Source organism: Callionymus lyra, chromosome 2 (genome assembly GCF_982586985.1).
Source record: "Callionymus lyra chromosome 2, fCalLyr1.hap1.1, whole genome shotgun sequence".
NCBI classification, from domain to species: Eukaryota; Metazoa; Chordata; class Actinopteri; order Syngnathiformes; family Callionymidae; genus Callionymus; species Callionymus lyra.
Window position 1 is genome coordinate 41,277,284 of NC_141819.1, and position 17,690 is coordinate 41,294,973.

Consider the following 17,690-nt stretch of genomic DNA (forward strand, 5'->3'; position numbering starts at 1 on the left):
CGACATCCCTCAAGTTAACAGACGTCTAGAGTTCAAGGTCATACCTCAAGTTTATGATTCATCCTCAAGTAGTGAGAGCGAGGAGGAGGATGTTGGACACCAAGTTCATGTATATGAAACTGTACAGGAAATGGTCCACATTCCAAAACGAGACCAATGGACTCAAAGAGAATCTTACCTCCAAACACCAAACAGAGATTTTGAAACATCTTCGCGAGTAAGTGATTCATCTTTTAGTAGCGACAGCGAGGATGAAACGATTGGGCTCAAACCCGACAAGTGGCCAAGACTTGACTTTCAGAACATTCCTCAAGTCAACAGACGTCTAGAGTTCAAAGTCACATCAGTTTCTGATTCGTCTTCCAGTAGTGAGAGCGAGGAGGAGGATGTTCAACATCATGTCCATGAATATGAAACTGTGCAAGAAACAGTCCAAATTCAAAGGCAATGGAATGTTGACACAGAAAAGGAAAGTCCAGGCAAAAAAGTGAAATACATTCCGTACGTGAAGAGAAGATTAGATATTAAAACACCGCGACCAGTGAGTGATTCCTCTTCTAGTAGCGACAGTGAGGAAGAAACTATTCCATCAGTTGTCCAGGAGGTTTATATTGTTAAATCTGAAGCCAAAATATCTCCAACTATTAGTCCTACCCAAACACAGTGGCCTAGTCTTGAGCTACAGCTTGTTCGACCAATTAAACGACGTCTGGATTTCAAAGTGACGGTTCCAGTTGAGTATTCTTCCACTAGCAGTGAGAGTGAGGGGGAGGGAGTTTATAAATATGATACCATAGCGGAAGCTGGTTATGTCCAAAAACAAATCAAATGGGATGTTGACACCCAAAAGGAAAATGTACTCCAGACACCAGGAGAGAATTTTAGTCGTCTTCCTTACCCAAAGAGACGTCTAGACATTAAGGCGCCCTCACCAGCTCCTGAGTCCTCCACTAGTAGTGAAAGTGAGTATGAAATGGTGATCCAGCAAACCAAAACATATCAATACAGAACTAGCTCAGTATCCAAATCATCACCAAGTACTCTTGACACGAGGACAAGAACACCCAGCCCTGGTTTTAAGGTCATCCCACAAGTTAAAAGACGAATTAATTTCAAAGTACAGTTGCCCTCTTCTAGTTCATCTTCCAGCAGCGACAGCGAAGATGAACGAGTAAACGTCTCCTACATTGAGGTAGTAGAGGAAAAGTTATCTCGGTTAAAAACACGTGAAAAAAACCTTTCAAGAAATCTTGTTACAAGAACTCCACCGGAAAAACCTCAAGAAGAGACCAAGGAAGAAGTTCTTAAATATCCAGTGCTCGTCAAGAGGCGACTTGATATCAAAGTAATTCCTGTAGATTCCAATTCATCTTCCAGCAGTGACAGTGATGATGAAGTCGAACAAGCAATAGAGGAGGTGACCTATCAGCGAAGGATTTCTGTAGGTCCATCCCAGCGTCATGACCTCAAAACACAGTGGCCAATTCTGGACGTTGGGCACATACCGCGCATCAGAAGACGTCTGGATTTTAGAACGCAACTTTATCCATCACCAAGCAGCGACAGTGACCCAGAAAAGTGGTGGCCTATTATTGATCTCAATAATACTCAACGTCTAAGGAGGCGAATGGACATCAAAGGACCGTTACCCACTCCCAAACCACCTGCTAAGATAACAGAGGAACAAATCCAAATGAGGGCCTATCCTGAGCAGGCTACGTCCATTAAGAAAGTTTTAGATGTTGAAACAACATCATTAACTTCCAATTCATCCTCCACCAGTGACAGTGAAGTTGAAACTGCACTCCATGACCCACAAAGGCAGGTTATCCAAATGCAAAATGAGGTACCAAGAGAGGTAACTTCGGAAAGGTTTCAACAAGAGCCTCGGGTAGATGAATATCAAGAGCAATTCAAGGTGTATCCTAAGTTCAGCATAAAGAGGCGTCTTGACATCAAAGCACCAACACCAATCTCTGACTCGTCTTCTAGCAGTGACAGTGAGGACCAACAAACCCAGTCTAAGATAACAGTGCGAGAGGCGACATACAGGCCAAAATTTCCTGTCGCGTCCCAAAAAGCAAGACCTCAACTGGTACAACTTCCCAAAGACCATCCTTCTGATTCTTCATCTAGCAGTGAAAGTGATGACGAAAGAGCAAAAGAGGACCCGGACAAATGGTGGCCCATTGTTGATCTTCAGCACAGGAAACGTCTGAGGAGGCGTCTCGATTTTAAACCGATGGTAGTATTTTCTAAAGGTCCAGAAAGCTTAGTGATAGTAGAAAAACAGACCATTGTAAAGCAAAACAAGGATCTAGAATTGGGATCTTTGAACAAGTCTCAAGAAAACCTTCAGGTAGATGAATATCAAGAGCAAGTCAAGGTGTATCCTAAGTTCAGCATTAAGAGGCGTCTTGACATCAGAGCACCAACACCGATCTCTGACTCTTCTTCTAGCAGTTACAGTGATGTTGAACAAAATGTTCAGTCTAAGATAACAGTGCAAGAGATGACATACAGGCCAAAGTTTCCTGTTGGGTCCCAAAAAGCAAGACCTCAAGTGGAACAAGTTCCAAAAGACCATCCTTCTGATTCTTCATCTAGCAGTGAAAGTGATGACGAAAGAGCAAAAGAGGACCCGGACAAATGGTGGCCCATTGTTGATCTTCAGCACAGGAAACGTCTGAGGAGGCGTCTCGATTTTAAACCGATGGTAGTATTTTCTAAAGGTCCAGAAAGCCTTGTGATAGTAGAAAAACAGACCATTGTAAAGCAAAACAAGGATCTAGAATTGGGGTCTTTGAACAAGTCTCAAGAAAAACTTCAGGTAGATGAATATCAAGAGCAAGTCAAGGTGTATCCTAAGTTCAGCATTAAGAGGCGTCTTGACATCAAAGCACCAACACCAAAATCTGACTCGTCTTCTAGCAGTGACAGTGAGGACCAACAAACCCAGTCTAAGATAACAGTGCAAGAGGTAACATACAGGCCCAAATTTCCTGTTGGGTCCCAAAAAGCAAGACCTCAAGTGGAACCAGTTCCGAAAGACAATCCTTCTGATTCTTCATCTAGCAGTGAAAGTGATGACGAAAGAGCAAAAGAGGACCCGGACAAATGGTGGCCCATTGTTGATCTTCAGCACAGGAAACGTCTGAGGAGGCGTCTTGATATTAAACCGATGGTAGTATTTTCTAAAGGTCCAGAAAGCCCTGTTATAGTTGAAAAACAGACCATTGTAAAGCAAAACAAGGATCTAGAATTGGGGTCTTTGAACAAGTCTCAAGAAAAACTTCAGGTAGATGAATATCAAGAGCAAGTCAAGGTGTATCCTAAGTTCAGCATTAAGAGGCGTCTTGACATCAAAGCACCAACACCAAAATCTGACTCGTCTTCTAGCAGTGACAGTGAGGACCAACAAACCCAGTCTAAGATAATGGTGCAAGAGGCAACATACAGGCCCAAATTTCCTGTTGGGTCCCAAAAAGCAAGACCTCAAGTGGAACAAGTTCCGAAAGACCATCCTTCTGATTCTTCATCTAGCAGTGAAAGTGATGACGAAAGAGCAAAAGAGGACCCGGACAAATGGTGGCCCATTGTTGATCTTCAGCACAGGAAACGTCTGAGGAGGCGTCTCGATATTAAACCGATGGTAGTACTTTCTAAAGGTCCAGAAAGCCCTGTGATAGTTGAAAAACAAACCATTGTAAAGCAATACAAGGATCTAGAATTGGGGTCTTTCAACAAGTCTCAAGAAAAACTTCAGGTAGATGAATATCAAGAGCAAGTCAAGCTGTATCCTAAGTTCAGCATAAAGCGACGTCTTGACATCAAAGCACCAACACCAATCTCTGACTCTTCTTCTAGCAGTGACAGTGACATTGACTATAAAGTTGAGACTAAGACAGCAGTGCAAGAGGCGACATACAGGCCAATATTTCCGGATAAAACGCCTCAAATTGAAAGACCTCAACTCAAAAAACAAGAGAGCAAAGTTTATGTGGAGCAAATTCCTCAAAATCACCGCCCTGATTCTTCATCCAGCAGTGAAAGCGATGACGAGGCAGCAAGAAAGTACCCAGATAAAGAGTGGCCCATTGTCGATCTTCAGCACAGGAAACGTCTGAGGAGGCGCCTCGATATCAAACCTGTTCCACTGCTTTCAAAAGGTTTACAAAGTCCTGTGATGATAGAAAAACAGACCATTGTAATGCAAAACAAAGATCCAGAATTAGGGACGTTGAATGGGTTTCAAAAAGAGCCTCGGGTAGATGAATATCAAGAGCAATTCAAGGTGTATCCTAACTTCAGCATAAAGAGGCGTCTTGACATCAAAGCACCAACACCAATCTCTGACTCGTCTTCTAGCAGTGACAGTGAGGACCAACAAACCCAGTCCAAGATAACGGTGCGAGATGCGACATACAGGCCAAAATTTCCTGTCGGGTCCCAAAAAGCAAGACCTCAACTGGTACAACTTCCCAAAGACCATCCTTCTGATTCTTCATCTAGCAGTGAAAGTGATGACGAAAGAGCAAAAGAGGACCCGGACAAATGGTGGCCCATTGTTGATCTTCAGCACAGGAAACGTCTGAGGAGGCGTCTCGATTTTAAACCGATGGTAGTATTTTCTAAAGGTCCAGAAAGCCTTGTGATAGTAGAAAAACAGACCATTGTAAAGCAAAACAAGGATCTAGAATTGGGGTCTTTCAACAAGTCTCAAGAAAAACTTCAGGTAGATGAATATCAAGAGCAAGTCAAGGTGTATCCTAAGTTCAGCATTAAGAGGCGTCTTGACATCAAAGCACCAACACCAAAATCTGACTCGTCTTCTAGCAGTGACAGTGAGGACCAACAAACCCATTCTAAGATAACAGTGCAAGAGGTAACATACAGGCCCAAATTTCCTGTTGGGTCCCAAAAAGCAAGACCTCAAGTGGAACCAGTTCCGAAAGACCATCCTTCTGATTCTTCATCTAGCAGTGAAAGTGATGACGAAAGAGCAAAAGAGGACCCGGACAAATGGTGGCCCATTGTTGATCTTCAGCACAGGAAACGTCTGAGGAGGCGTCTTGATATTAAACCGATGGTAGTACTTTCTAAAGGTCCAGAAAGCCTTGTGATAGTAGAAAAACAGACCATTGTAAAGCAAAACAAGGATCTAAAATTGGGGTCTTTGAACAAGTCTCAGGAAAAACTTCAGGTAGATCAATATCAAGAGCCTTTTAAACTTCATCCCAAATTCAGCATAAAGAGACGTCTTGACATCAAAGCACCAACACCAAACTCTGACTCGTCTTCTAGCAGTGACAGTGAGGTCGAACAAACTATCCAGTCTGACATAACATACAGGCCAAAGTTTCCTGTTCAAACTCCTGAGATTGAAAGACTTCAACTCAAAAAACAAGGGACTAAACTTGACATAGAGCAAATTCCCAAAGACAATCGACCTTCTCCGTGTGATTCTATCCATGATGAAAAGGCAAAAGGGGACCCAGAAAAATGGTGGCCCATAGTTGATCTTCAGCACAGGAAACGTCTGAGGAGGCGCCTTGATATCAAAACATCAATGCCACATTTTGAAACCACTTCCAGAAGATTGGTAGAGAACAGATCTGAGCTCCAATACCAGGAGGGTCAAAGTCTCTGGTCCATGGAGATTAAAAGACAGAACACGACTTCGGCAAACTCTTCTAGTAGTGACAGTGACACTGAAAAACTTGCAAAGCCCACAAATACAGACTTGAAGACGATTTACAGAGTGCATTCCAGGAACAAAACCTCGCCAAACTTGAGCAGAGACACAGATTCAAAACGCGAATCAGAGAAGTGGTCGCCTGTTGTTGATTTTCAATACACCAAAAGCCTAAAGAGGCGCTTAGATGTCAAACCATCACCTCCATTTCCTAAATCATCAGCCGAGGTCAAGTCATCAGAGGATAAAATGATGGTTACTACCTTGAGTTTTGAGAAAGCTGACACAAAAAGCCCTCCAGAAATACCCAAATCTCCTCTACCAAAGTCTGATTCCTCTAGCAGTGACAGTGACGCTGAAGCAAACGTTCCAACCCAAGCTAGACAACAGGTCACGCAAAGAACATCGTCTGTAGTTCGAGCACCACATGTTTATGATCAGAACCTCAATATGGAACCACTTGATACTTATTTACCAGTTGTTGTAGACAATGCTACAAGAAACTGGCCCCTTATAGACCTAGAGCACAGAAGACATCCTAAGGGGCGCCTAGATTTCAGAGCATCACCACTGTCTTCCAAATCATCAATGGATGATCCTTTTAGCAACAGCGGAAAATTGACAGATTTAGAACTTCAGTCACAATGGGCAACAATGAACCTCGGCTCCTCTAAATCCAGAAGACGCCGCACGAGTGCTTCAACCGGCGCCACTCCGCTTTCGTCTCCTCTCTCCGAATCCCCTTACACCTCCGGGAGTGAAAGCAATGTGATGGGTAACAGCAGGACCCAGTTTAGAATAACGGACATCAGAAAAGAAACTTCAAGATCAGACATCGGTTCGTTCAACACTGTACCCACAAGTGAGCAGGTACTCAGCAAGTACTCCCAGTCGGGAGCAAAAACTCCCACTTTACGGAAACAACATCAAAAGTCTTCTTCAAGTAGTGAGAGTGATGAAGAAAGAAGTCTGTCCAGCACGAAGACAGAAGATATCTTGATTGTGAATAAGCAAACTTCAGTACAGAGTGACTCTGGGAGATACAGAAGGACAAAAATATTGGAGGATACAAATCAGAGTCAATCATTCAGTGTCAGGGACAGAAATACCGTCATTGCCGAAAAGACGGATCCAGTGACCAGTTTGGAGAGCAATGGTTGGAAAAAGTACAGCTCAGAAGAAGTAACACCAGAGCAGTGGTGGAGTGAAACTTCTCTGTCCAAAACAAAACGGGTGGATTTCAGTTCATTGTCTACACCTTTGGAGCTGGTGGACTTCTCTTCCAAGCCTTTGAGCCAGAGTGATGCTGTTTTAATACAAGACCAGGAGAAACGGAGAAGCAGACCTGATGACAAACACTCGTCAGCTGATATTCCTTTCGACATGTTTTACAAGCCGCAGACAGAAAGAAGAGGCTTCGGTGCCCTCAAAGCCATGTCTACAGAGAGAAGGATATGGGACTCGGACAGCGGAGATTTGCTCGGAGCATTGCCTGATAGCACTGACCAACAAGGGAGAACTCTAGTAGCAGATCTCCAATATCTTCCGCCAGTCTATGAGAAAAAGAGTACAGGCTTGTTGGAATATGATAGTCATTCCAAAAATGTTGGAGTTTTTGATGATGATATTCCAAGCGGGCTCCCACCTCCAATTCCAATGACACCACAGTGAATGTTTCAGTGAGGAAAACAGAAGAATCCGGGGAATATAGTTAAAAAAGAAAGCATCCTCAGTACATGACAGACAGTTTAAACATACATTATTGATTAGATAAATCTGTTGTTTAATGTAAAAGAGATCATGTAACCTTTATTCTTCAGTATTTATTGTAATAGCTGGTGATTACAGTCATTTTATCAAAAGTACTTTTTGAAGCTTCACAGAAGACAAAACAATCCAAGTGCACAAGCTAAATGTTGCAATTACACTTTTGTAACACTGGGGGTGGGACACAACAATTTTGTTTCTTACTTGGTGCGGCTTTAAGTTTGTTTGAAAAAAAACGGTGGACACTGATGTAAATAACACAAACATGTAAGTTAATAAACCATTTTATTTAAGTTTATAGACACAGGTTATAGTGGAAACATATAGACACATAGTTTACATACATATATACAGTTGCAACAAGGCTTCTCCTGCATTGTTGGAGAGATTTACTAACGATGACCAACACAAAACATTTCATGACAACTCCTCCGATTTGACTGTGTATTTATTTTAATTGTTTTATGTTCTAAATGAAATAATTTCACTTTTGATTTCTTGTCACAAAAGAAAGAAAATCTTGTTTGGAACTCACTGGTAAATAAATAAAATAATACAAGTCAGCCGTTTGTGTGTCTGTAAATGCAGGAGAGTCGCTCTTGTTCCAGGATGAGGTTACAGGTGCATTCTTGATAAACAAGATCATGAAATTATTTAGAATCCTGATTTACTAAAACTAAACAAAAAAGCGCTCGCACATCTTCTGTACATTAACAAAAAACGTTTGAAAATATACTTTAAAAATCTCATCCTTTCACAAAAGGCTTTATTTGCGCCTGCATGCAAATGTTTTTTTTTTTTTTTTTTACAATTTAGCATCACATCATAGTCAAAGACACATTTGTACAAGAACGTAACACTAGGCAGAAAAATAACAGCATAGCATCATCGCACTATTTCAAACCGTCAGCATCTGTTTTCAACAAGATCTACAGTTGGTGCAAAGTGGTGCTTTAGCAATCCTACCCTTTAACTCGGCCCCTTCGGACCTCGTCCTCATCCTGAGAGGGTCTCTGGTCTTTCACTGGAGTCCAATTAACACTGTCAGTGTTTGCAGGGATGCTACTAATCCAAGACACTGAACTACCGACTGGCTAAGGAAGACAAAACAGATTCCACATTTAGACAAAAGGGACATGGACTAGCTCTATTGTCATCTGAACGCGCATCCCTCGACCTGAAAGAATCCCTGACCACTCAAGTACTGTGTGTGTGTATCCGTGTGTGTGTGCGTGTGTGTGTACACAATCATGTATTTGGGTTTTGTTGTGTATGACAAAAAAAAAAAGTGACGTCCAAGTTTTGAGGCACAGTTACACTCTTAACAACACAACGATACAGCGACGAGTCACGTGACCACGATGCGCCCATCGAGCACACGTGGCGACTCATTGCGTTGTGATAAGAGTTTTGAAAGCAGCAATGCTAAATGAGTGTTGCGAGGTCTGGAGCCTTCGCCGGCACCCAGCTAGCCGTTAGCATCCAAAGTAGTAGAAAGAGTGGGAGGAAGGGGAGGGAGAGAGGATCACTGGCACACATGGAGAGTAGACAACGCCGGCTCGTCAACATACCGTCAACCATTTGACACAATGTGCTTTGGTTCTTACCGACCACGAGTTATGTCGAACTGCATGACGTGTATCTTGTCCGGACAACATTTCCTAAACTTTTCTAGTCCATGTTTGACCCTTTAAAGCAGGCAGCAACATGAAGGTCACAGTGAGATGAGTCTGCTGCAGACTTGGGAATGCAACCGTATCGGGATCATAATTCTCACCCCAGACCTCCCTCCCTCCCTCCCTCCCCACCCCCCCATCTCTCTTCTCAGGAAGCACTCTCCGTCACAACTCTACCATGGTTTTTTGTATCGTTTACTTATTGGATTTTGATTCTCAAAGCCATCGTTGTCACAGTTAGAACTAGTTTTACATGTTGGCAGCTATAACATCTGTCTCTCTTTGTACCATTCCACAAACTCGTCCAACAAAACCGGCCCTGAAAGAAGGTTGAAAACAAATGTATTTTAATAATATATTCTAGGTTATTAAGAGAAACATTTGTTCACTTACAGGCACCGTCCTCGTCGTAGTTACTGAGGTCCAGGTTGATTGTCCTGCTGAACTCTAATACGTTACACCACTGGTCTTTGTTGATGACTTTGTACTTGGATTGCTGAAACATATCAGTCAGACATACTATCAATATCATGAAGGCCGAACTTTTTCAATCTCAGCCTTTTACTCCCTGACTGACCTTTAGATAAAAAATAAAATAAATTAGATAGTTTGTGTGTCACGAATTTTCACTAGTTTACAAGATTATTTTTTAGTAAATTCCACTGAAACAAGCATCTTCATGTGTCAAGCGTCACAGACTAATGTTGCCTCATAGAAAATACCACATTTTTTTCTATGAGGCAACATTGGGACCACTGATGTAGACATGCATTTATTATCAACCACCTCATAACATTGCATTTGAAGGGTTGTGAGGACAGAGAAATGATCTGTAGAAAAGGTTCTTACCTCTAGAAATTGATTAAAGACAGGAAACAGGGGCCATGTCTTTCCTAAAAGAAGTCCCAGCATGCACTTGGCTGTGTTCAGATCCAAACTTCTCTGATCTTTTTCCTTGATTTAAAAAAAAAAAGTTCTTCAAATGCAATGAAAACATCACGTCCAACTTTTAAGCTTGAATGAGAAGTCTTTTGAAAGAAACTCAAATGTCTGTTTTTTTTAATGATTGTGCTTATGGTTTATGGTATATTTTTTTCTATCATACCTCACAAAACACAATAGATCAGTTTAACATTCGTCTCTACCTACTGCGGTCACAATACAAATGGGTAACAGCACTCACTGCGTCTTAACAATTTGTCCTTCTCATGAAGAAATTGGTGTTTTTCTTACTCTCTCCCTCACTCCTTTCCTTCTCTGGGCATATTTTCTTCAGTGCACTTTCCATACCACTGGCAGACGAATACAGGTTATATCATCTTATCCACACTGCAATCAGATAAACTTTTTGAAAATAATTTTATATTATCCAATTTTTAATATCTTGTCAAATTAAATGCCTTCTATTGGGTCCTAATGTTGATTAAAGTCCTCTGAGCATAATATGGAGCTTTGAATAGGTTAGGTAGAACTTTATTGATCCCTCAGCAGGTCTCCTTCGGGATTTTTTTTTTTTTTCCCAATTGGCCACAGCAAATACAGCAATTTTTCATAAAAATAAAATAAGGACAAGAGCGAAGAGAAATAAAGAGAAAGAACAAGATGATACAATCCAAGTCTAAAGATAAAGAACATAGATCAAAGAAAAATTAAAAAAAAGACAAATGATAAAAAGACCAACATAGAATAGAACATCATGATACTTTCACTCCACTCCTGCACCCGAACTCAGAATTGTACAATCTAATAGCACGAGGAATGAATGAGTCCTTGAGTCTATTAGTTTTGCATCATGGGAAGGAGCATTCGTGCACTAAATCTGCTTCTCTGCTCACTGATGACAGTCTTCAGAGGACGACTGTCATCAATAGAAGTTTATATCAACACCATCAAGTTGTGTATATATTAATCAGTTTCACGGCGAATCATAAGGAAAGATAAGATCATCTTCTGTTCGTTTACCAATTATTTCAACATACAGCCTATGTGTTAACACTAAATAAATATGCAGTAGTTTGCACAAGAAAGTTCACCGATCAAATACAGATTATACGCAAGTACAAAAGTAGGGAGGTAGTTCAAAACCAGATCCTTCACAAGAAAGACAGATGGTAATGAACCAATGAGTTCCGTTATATATTGTTATTGTGCAAAAGATCCGTTTAGATTTTAATATCGTCCATCTGTCAATAATAATCGCCAAAATTATTTTTTTCACAATTTTCTGGAAACATTAAAAACTTTACCAAAAGTGTAACATATAATGATTTTTCATGAACAATAATGTTACTTCAACATGTCTTTTAAGTTCATGACAAATCCTGTGACATGTTTATGACACGCTCGTTCACGCTTATGTAGACAACATATCTTGCTGAAGTCACAAAGGCATGTTCAAAATCATGCCCAAGTCTTTTATTTCTTTCCATCATTTATCTCAACATCATTTGCACCCAGTGATATGATAATAGCCATCCTTTGTTACATCCTCTTAGTGAAAAGATCAATAAATGTCATCCAAAGTAGGCTCTTGGAAAACACCTCTGGCATACATGAAGCTAAAATAATGAGAATAATGACTTTACAGATATACTTCTCTCAATTAGCTCAAGTTCTAAATGTCTTCTGATAGTTCAAGAATGTCAAGCTGAGACACAGAAATCATATTTGTCACCCATCAGTCTAAAGCCACAGGTTTACATGTCGATGGTCGTACACGTTAACAAGACGTTAACAAGTGAAAGATATGCTCAACTCACCCGTGCAAAGTCAAAGGCATATCTATAAATGAGTTTAAAGCTTGTGCTGTCGTTCAGGACAGATCGCAGATAGTCCAGCGAGTTCCTCAGCCTCTCTGTGGAGTCGCACCTGACAACAGAGAGAAGATCCTCTTAGGATAGACGCTCCTCAGACTGAAGAGCATGTTGGAAACATGTTGCTGAGCAAGAAAAACAACAGAAAGCAGTTCAACGTACTGGAGTGAGCCCATGCCTCTGAGCCACTCCTGCAGGGTGAAGTATCCCATACTCTGGGCGTCCAGCTTCCACGCGAGGACCAGCATCACCACCTGAACACACGAACACCCACAAAAGATATCCTTCCATCCTCTGTCAAACATGCATCTAACAGGAAATATGCCTCAGATTATGATATTGTCTTTTTATTCTTTTAAGATCAATTTCCACAGGAATTTTGTTACTACTGGGCAAGTCGAGTTTGTAATCCGCTTTGTAAGCATGACTCTTAACTTGGGCCATTTTGAGATGCTTGTATTATTGTGTTAAAGTACAGTATCTACTATTAGTATTACTCCACGAGGCTCCATAGTCAGTCAATAACAAAAATACTTGAAGTGTACTACTGCGGAATGTCGCAGAGTAATACTACAGAGCCTCGCAGAGTAATACTGCAGAGCGTCCCGAGGAATACTGCGGTGGCTTGGGGAGTAATACTGCAGAGCCAAGTGGAGTAATACTACTAAGCATCGCGGAGTAATACTGCAGGGCCTTGTGGAGTAATACTGCGGAGCCTCGCGGAGTAATACTGCAGATCATCGGGGAGTACTACTGCAGAGCGTAGCAGAGGAATATTGAGAAGTAACGCAGGGGACTACAGCAGAGCCTCGCAGAGTAATACTGTGGAGCCTTACGGAGTGCACATCCAGAGCTTCCCTGAGTAATACTGTGGAGCGCCGTGGAGGAATACTGTGGAGCTTCGCTAAGTAATACTACGAAGCCTCCCGAATAATACTACAGAGCCTGCGGATTAATAATGTGGAGCCTTGAGGATTAATACTGGAGAGCCTCACCTAGTAATACTGCAGAGCCTTGCGGAGTAATACTGTGGAGCTAGGTGGAGTAATACTACTAAGCCTCGCGGAGTAATACTGCAGAGCCTTGTGGAGTAATTCTGTGGAGCCACGCAGTGTAATACTGCGGCCATGAGTTGGACAAATGAGGTGTACTGTTAGATTTGTGCTCTAGTACAGACTATACTTACGTTTTCCGGTTCAACTCCGATGTCCTCGCAGAATTTCTCCATCCCGTCAGGACCCACAACATCGTCACAGCCTACAATCAGATAACAATAAGTCAAACATTTCAGGGTCGTTGCTGATGAACTCTTAAGATGCTCACCTGCGTATTCATAGAACCATTCCAAACACCTTTTATTGGAAAATGTGTCCTCTTCACGAATCTGTGACGGTTCATGCTTCCTGAAAACACTGATGAAACAAACGAGGTCACATTGATGGCACATTACACTGGAACTGTACGATTCCAGTAAGATTTATTTATTATCAAAGTTCAAGTATCCCACCTTTCCTGGCGACTCTTCTTTGCTGACAGGTCATCTCCAGCTGATGGTCTCCTCTTTTTCCTAGGAGGCATGGCTCTAGAGCAGCAAGCTGAGGAAAGACACACAACATAAGTAGACGTCAACATGATTTCAACACATAAATAAACATAGAAAAGAGTGTTGAATAAAATATTTTGTAATGACAGAAGGAAAGTGTTGCAACAGTTTGCTACACTTTTAGTTTAATAATAATCAGCTGATCCAATGATCCAGATGAAACCTTTAACAGTGAAGCTATAAGATAAGATATGAAGCCATTAGGTCGTATTGGTTTGAAAAGACTTGTAATGTGACTTATTTTGAAAGAAGATCTTTTTTGCTCCAAAGTGACATTAGCCTGTGACTCTTGAGATGTCCAGACACATGTTTCAGTACATGTTTATTTATAAAGATGAACCTGTATACTAGTGTAAATGAGTGAAACACAAATTCTATGTGGATCATCTTACTGAGAAACTAGTAAAGAGCACTTGCTGAGTTAGCGTTATATATAAGTATATTTGATCCCTGTACGCAATTTTATTTTCAACCGTTTCCATCTGAAGGTCAGACTATGAATAAAATGCTGATATTAAATTGGTGCACACAAGGACTCCTGGTGCTCACCTTTTTGTCCGGTTTAATCTCCTCGTTCTCAAAAGAGTTCAAGAAGGACATGAGAGATGTTGAGTTTTTCATTAAACTCAATGTCATACGACCGTGTTACAACTTTACCATCAAACTTGGTTAGAAAAATATAATTTGGCTGAATAACCTAGCTTTTATGAGGGATTTCTGAATTTGAAAAGAGCCAACAACCCCATGACAAACTTATTTGTGACTACTTTGATTAAGATGTGACTTTTTTCTTCACTTTCTGTGCTTTATTTGATAAGAATGTGTGTCAACAAAGTAAAATGGCAGCATAAAGACGGTAGTACCTGAAGGATGGCTGCCCTGTCCAACTTCTTCAGTCAAGTTCTACCAAAACAAACGTCACAGGTTTGACACTGGAATGAGGAAAATGTCAAGAACCACATATGTTGACTGATGTTTTACCAGCCTATGCAGTGTATGGTGGATCTTATGGATGTTAGCCAGTGTTGTCAAGTGGGAATTCAGCGGAAAACCTGAAATCAAAGAATGAAACAATGAACCTAAATATATAGGAAGAACGAGCTCGTGACGTTTTACCACTACATGTTAAAAAAACAGTTAACTTTCGTCATGGTAATATTAAACGAGGGTTTATCACTCATGTTTACGATGGAATATTGACGGTGTTGTACACGAATCTGGGAGACAAAACTGCGCATTTCGACACAAAATAAACGACACCACTTGCTACCTTGTCACCAAATGTCATCTGCGCAGACTCGCCCGACTCATGCCATCGAATGCTAAAGTTGATATTTCAAGCGAGAACTGGGACAAACCGAGCAACACACGACCGAGCAGATAGCACTAGCTGCATACCTAAAATAGCAACGCAAACGCGCAACTTGCACAGAGTTTAGAAAGTATCCAGAGAGTTGGGCGTATGGGATTTGTAGTCCATTTCCGTATACTGCGCTATCGCGAATCAATGCAGCGCTCCAAAAGCAAAACTACAACTCCCATGGTCTAAAGCGTTAGTTATTCCTCTCAGACTCATCTACACCCTCAGCATTACCACAAACTGATTTAAAAGGTTCCATAGGTTGTTCCTGAAAATAACTCACAGTGATCTTCGTATACTTTTAAAGAACGCGTTGCGCGAGGCATGTGTAGAAGCTAACGTAAATGACGCAGAGACCATATTGCATCGCTGCAGCAGGCAATGAAAGATGTTTTACACAACTGCGTCACAATTTTCCTTCACTGAAATCCTACGCAATATATCTTGTATTAAACATGCTCTAAAGAAGGCGCTCCGTTTGCTCCAGTGACAGGATTGAATTTGCATTTCAGCATTTAAAAAAGCATACAATATCTCAACGCGTCAAGATTTCAATCGAGCTTTATTAACAAAGCACGACAAAAACTACACTTACATAAAGGCTAGGAGATTGTTTTCTATTCATAAACCACAATTTTGTCTTCATTTTGAATTCATTTTCAGTCGCTATTCTTCCTTTGTTGTCGCCAAAGACAGCAGTGGAAGATACAAAGAGAGCAATAACTAGATTCATATATGTGTGTATCGAAGCTTGTATTCAAGTAGAACACACTGGTCATGGCTGCTTGTCTACGAGCAACTAAGTATCAAAGGTAAACATTCATGCGAGGAAGGATCCATCTGTACTTACTTGCCGCATCAGAGTGCATTTTCATGAAACATACAACTGACTGTGGGAAGTCCGCAGACCGGCCAATAGGCGGAGCCTCGTTGTCCAAGTCCCGCCCACAAAAAAGATGATTGAAACCGAGTCAGCGCGGAGGCCACCCTTAGCCTCCGCTGATTGGCTCCTGGAAGTGTCATTTGAAAAGTGTGTGCACAATGAAATAGAGCCCGCCCCATCCGCGATTCGATTGGTTTGAATTTGCAAACAGCGTGAAGCACCTGTGGACGGGATTGGTTAAGAGTTTTTTACCGTCGTGTCAATCATGTGAATTTCCTCGTGCAAGCTTTAACCCGTCCCACGATGGCATCTTATTGGTCAGGATGAAGTTCGTCATGAGTCGTAGTAATATCATCTTTTTTGGTCAATCATTATTCACTAAACCTTCTTATCTACGAACCTGTCTCCATAACATTACTTTAGCAAGCTACCGTTACACATTTTAATGTTTATTTTACTGTACTACTCTCTGAATTAGATGATATCATTACATTAATATAGTGTTTAAACCATGTGTAACATTCTGTTGTTATTTCTACCTGCTTCATTACCTTCACAGTTAGAATATGAAACCTTTGATTGCCTGTATTGTAAATCAACTCTAAAATAGAATACATTAAATAAAATAAAATTGGATTAATAGAATAGGTGACTCGTGAATTAAAATGGGCATACAATTACAATTACATAAAAATTAAATAAGTATATGTAAAGAAATTATGTTCATAAGTACCTCTCTTGGATATGAATCACATAAAACAGTCATTAACAACCAAAAAACAAGCAAAAATAAATCTGCAATCTAATACTTTAAACGCACACTTAGAATAGTTATTATTCAACATTCATTATTGCTCTGAGGTTTCCTCACATGTGACCTGAACCCATGTGACCTGAACCCCTCTGACCATCCTGGTGGGAACTCTATTGTGAGCCTGTTCTGGTTTAGCATTGATGGCCAGTGACCAGTGCACTCGCTGACCTCAATTGTCCCATGCATGGCCTGTGTATGTGTGTTTATGTCTAATTTCGACGTTTAAAAAAAAAAAGCTTTTCAAAAGGTCTTTATTCACTTTGATTGTTTGAGTTTAAACTGCTCAACTCGTTTTTGGAGTCTGCATTTATTTAATTCAGTTTTAAGAAATATAATTTTTTGAACTTTATTTTCATTTTCATTGACATCATCAAACATTTTTTACAGCAATATTAGATTATTGTTTAGGACCAACACGATAATTCATTAACTAGGTCACCAAAACACAGCAGAACTTTTAATGCATACCATGCAGGCTTTTCCTAGATTTTCTGAGACTCCTGTGTTGTTCTCGGTGTTATTTTGACCTTTTAAGTATATATTTTATTGAGTTTTGTTTTGATTGTTTAAGCGCTTTGTGACACTGGTCTGGAAAAGCGCTCTACAAATATAATTTACTTACTGACTTACTTAGTTACATTTAAATAATTCCTGCTCATGGCAATGTCACTAATTTTTTATGTAAAAATATTGATAAACATTGTGACATTTTTTATTCTTGATACCATATAGATTATTCTGCAACACTTTTTAAAATTAAAAATACATGCAAATATTTAAGGATGCATTTTAACAGTTCATTTCTTAATCCATTTTACTTGTTAATATCCTGCAAATGCTTGTATTTCTTCTCTTGTGAAATACCAATATAGATACGTTCTCGTCTTCTTGGTCTTCTTCATTGTGTGTTGACTATGCTATGACTATTTACCCACAATTATATTATTTAAAACAAACGCAGTATATCCTTGTTCCTACAGTATCACAATATATCCTTATAGTATAAATTCTTGTCAATAAACACCCCTAATAAATATGAGCCTAACAACTGGAATTTCTGGATTCTTTTGTCTGTATAT

The 17,690-nt window shown here is 40.4% G+C and overlaps 1 protein-coding gene across 2 annotated transcripts; it reads right to left on the reverse strand.

The window, feature by feature from the left end:
• Window positions 1-7,730: 7,730 nt before the first annotated feature.
• dcun1d4 (DCN1, defective in cullin neddylation 1, domain containing 4 (S. cerevisiae)) lies at window positions 7,731-15,831 on the reverse strand. Of its 2 annotated transcripts, none has more exons than XM_087785264.1 (12): window positions 15,765-15,831; window positions 14,536-14,606; window positions 14,418-14,457; window positions 13,459-13,546; window positions 13,275-13,363; window positions 13,138-13,208; window positions 12,114-12,205; window positions 11,898-12,006; window positions 9,988-10,092; window positions 9,532-9,634; window positions 9,298-9,457; window positions 7,731-9,246 (listed from the first exon to the last, which is right to left on the reverse strand). In XM_087785264.1, the coding sequence occupies exons 1-11, from the start codon at window positions 15,787-15,789 to the stop codon at window positions 9,402-9,404; spliced, it is 849 nt and encodes a 282-aa protein (XP_087641390.1). In that variant the 5' UTR covers window positions 15,790-15,831; the 3' UTR covers window positions 7,731-9,246; window positions 9,298-9,401. The 2 variants fall into 2 exon arrangements, with proteins under 2 accessions (XP_087641390.1, XP_087641389.1); XM_087785263.1 differs by lacking the exon at window positions 15,765-15,831 and adding an exon at window positions 14,825-15,023.
• Between the last annotated feature and the right edge of the window lie 1,859 nt (window positions 15,832-17,690).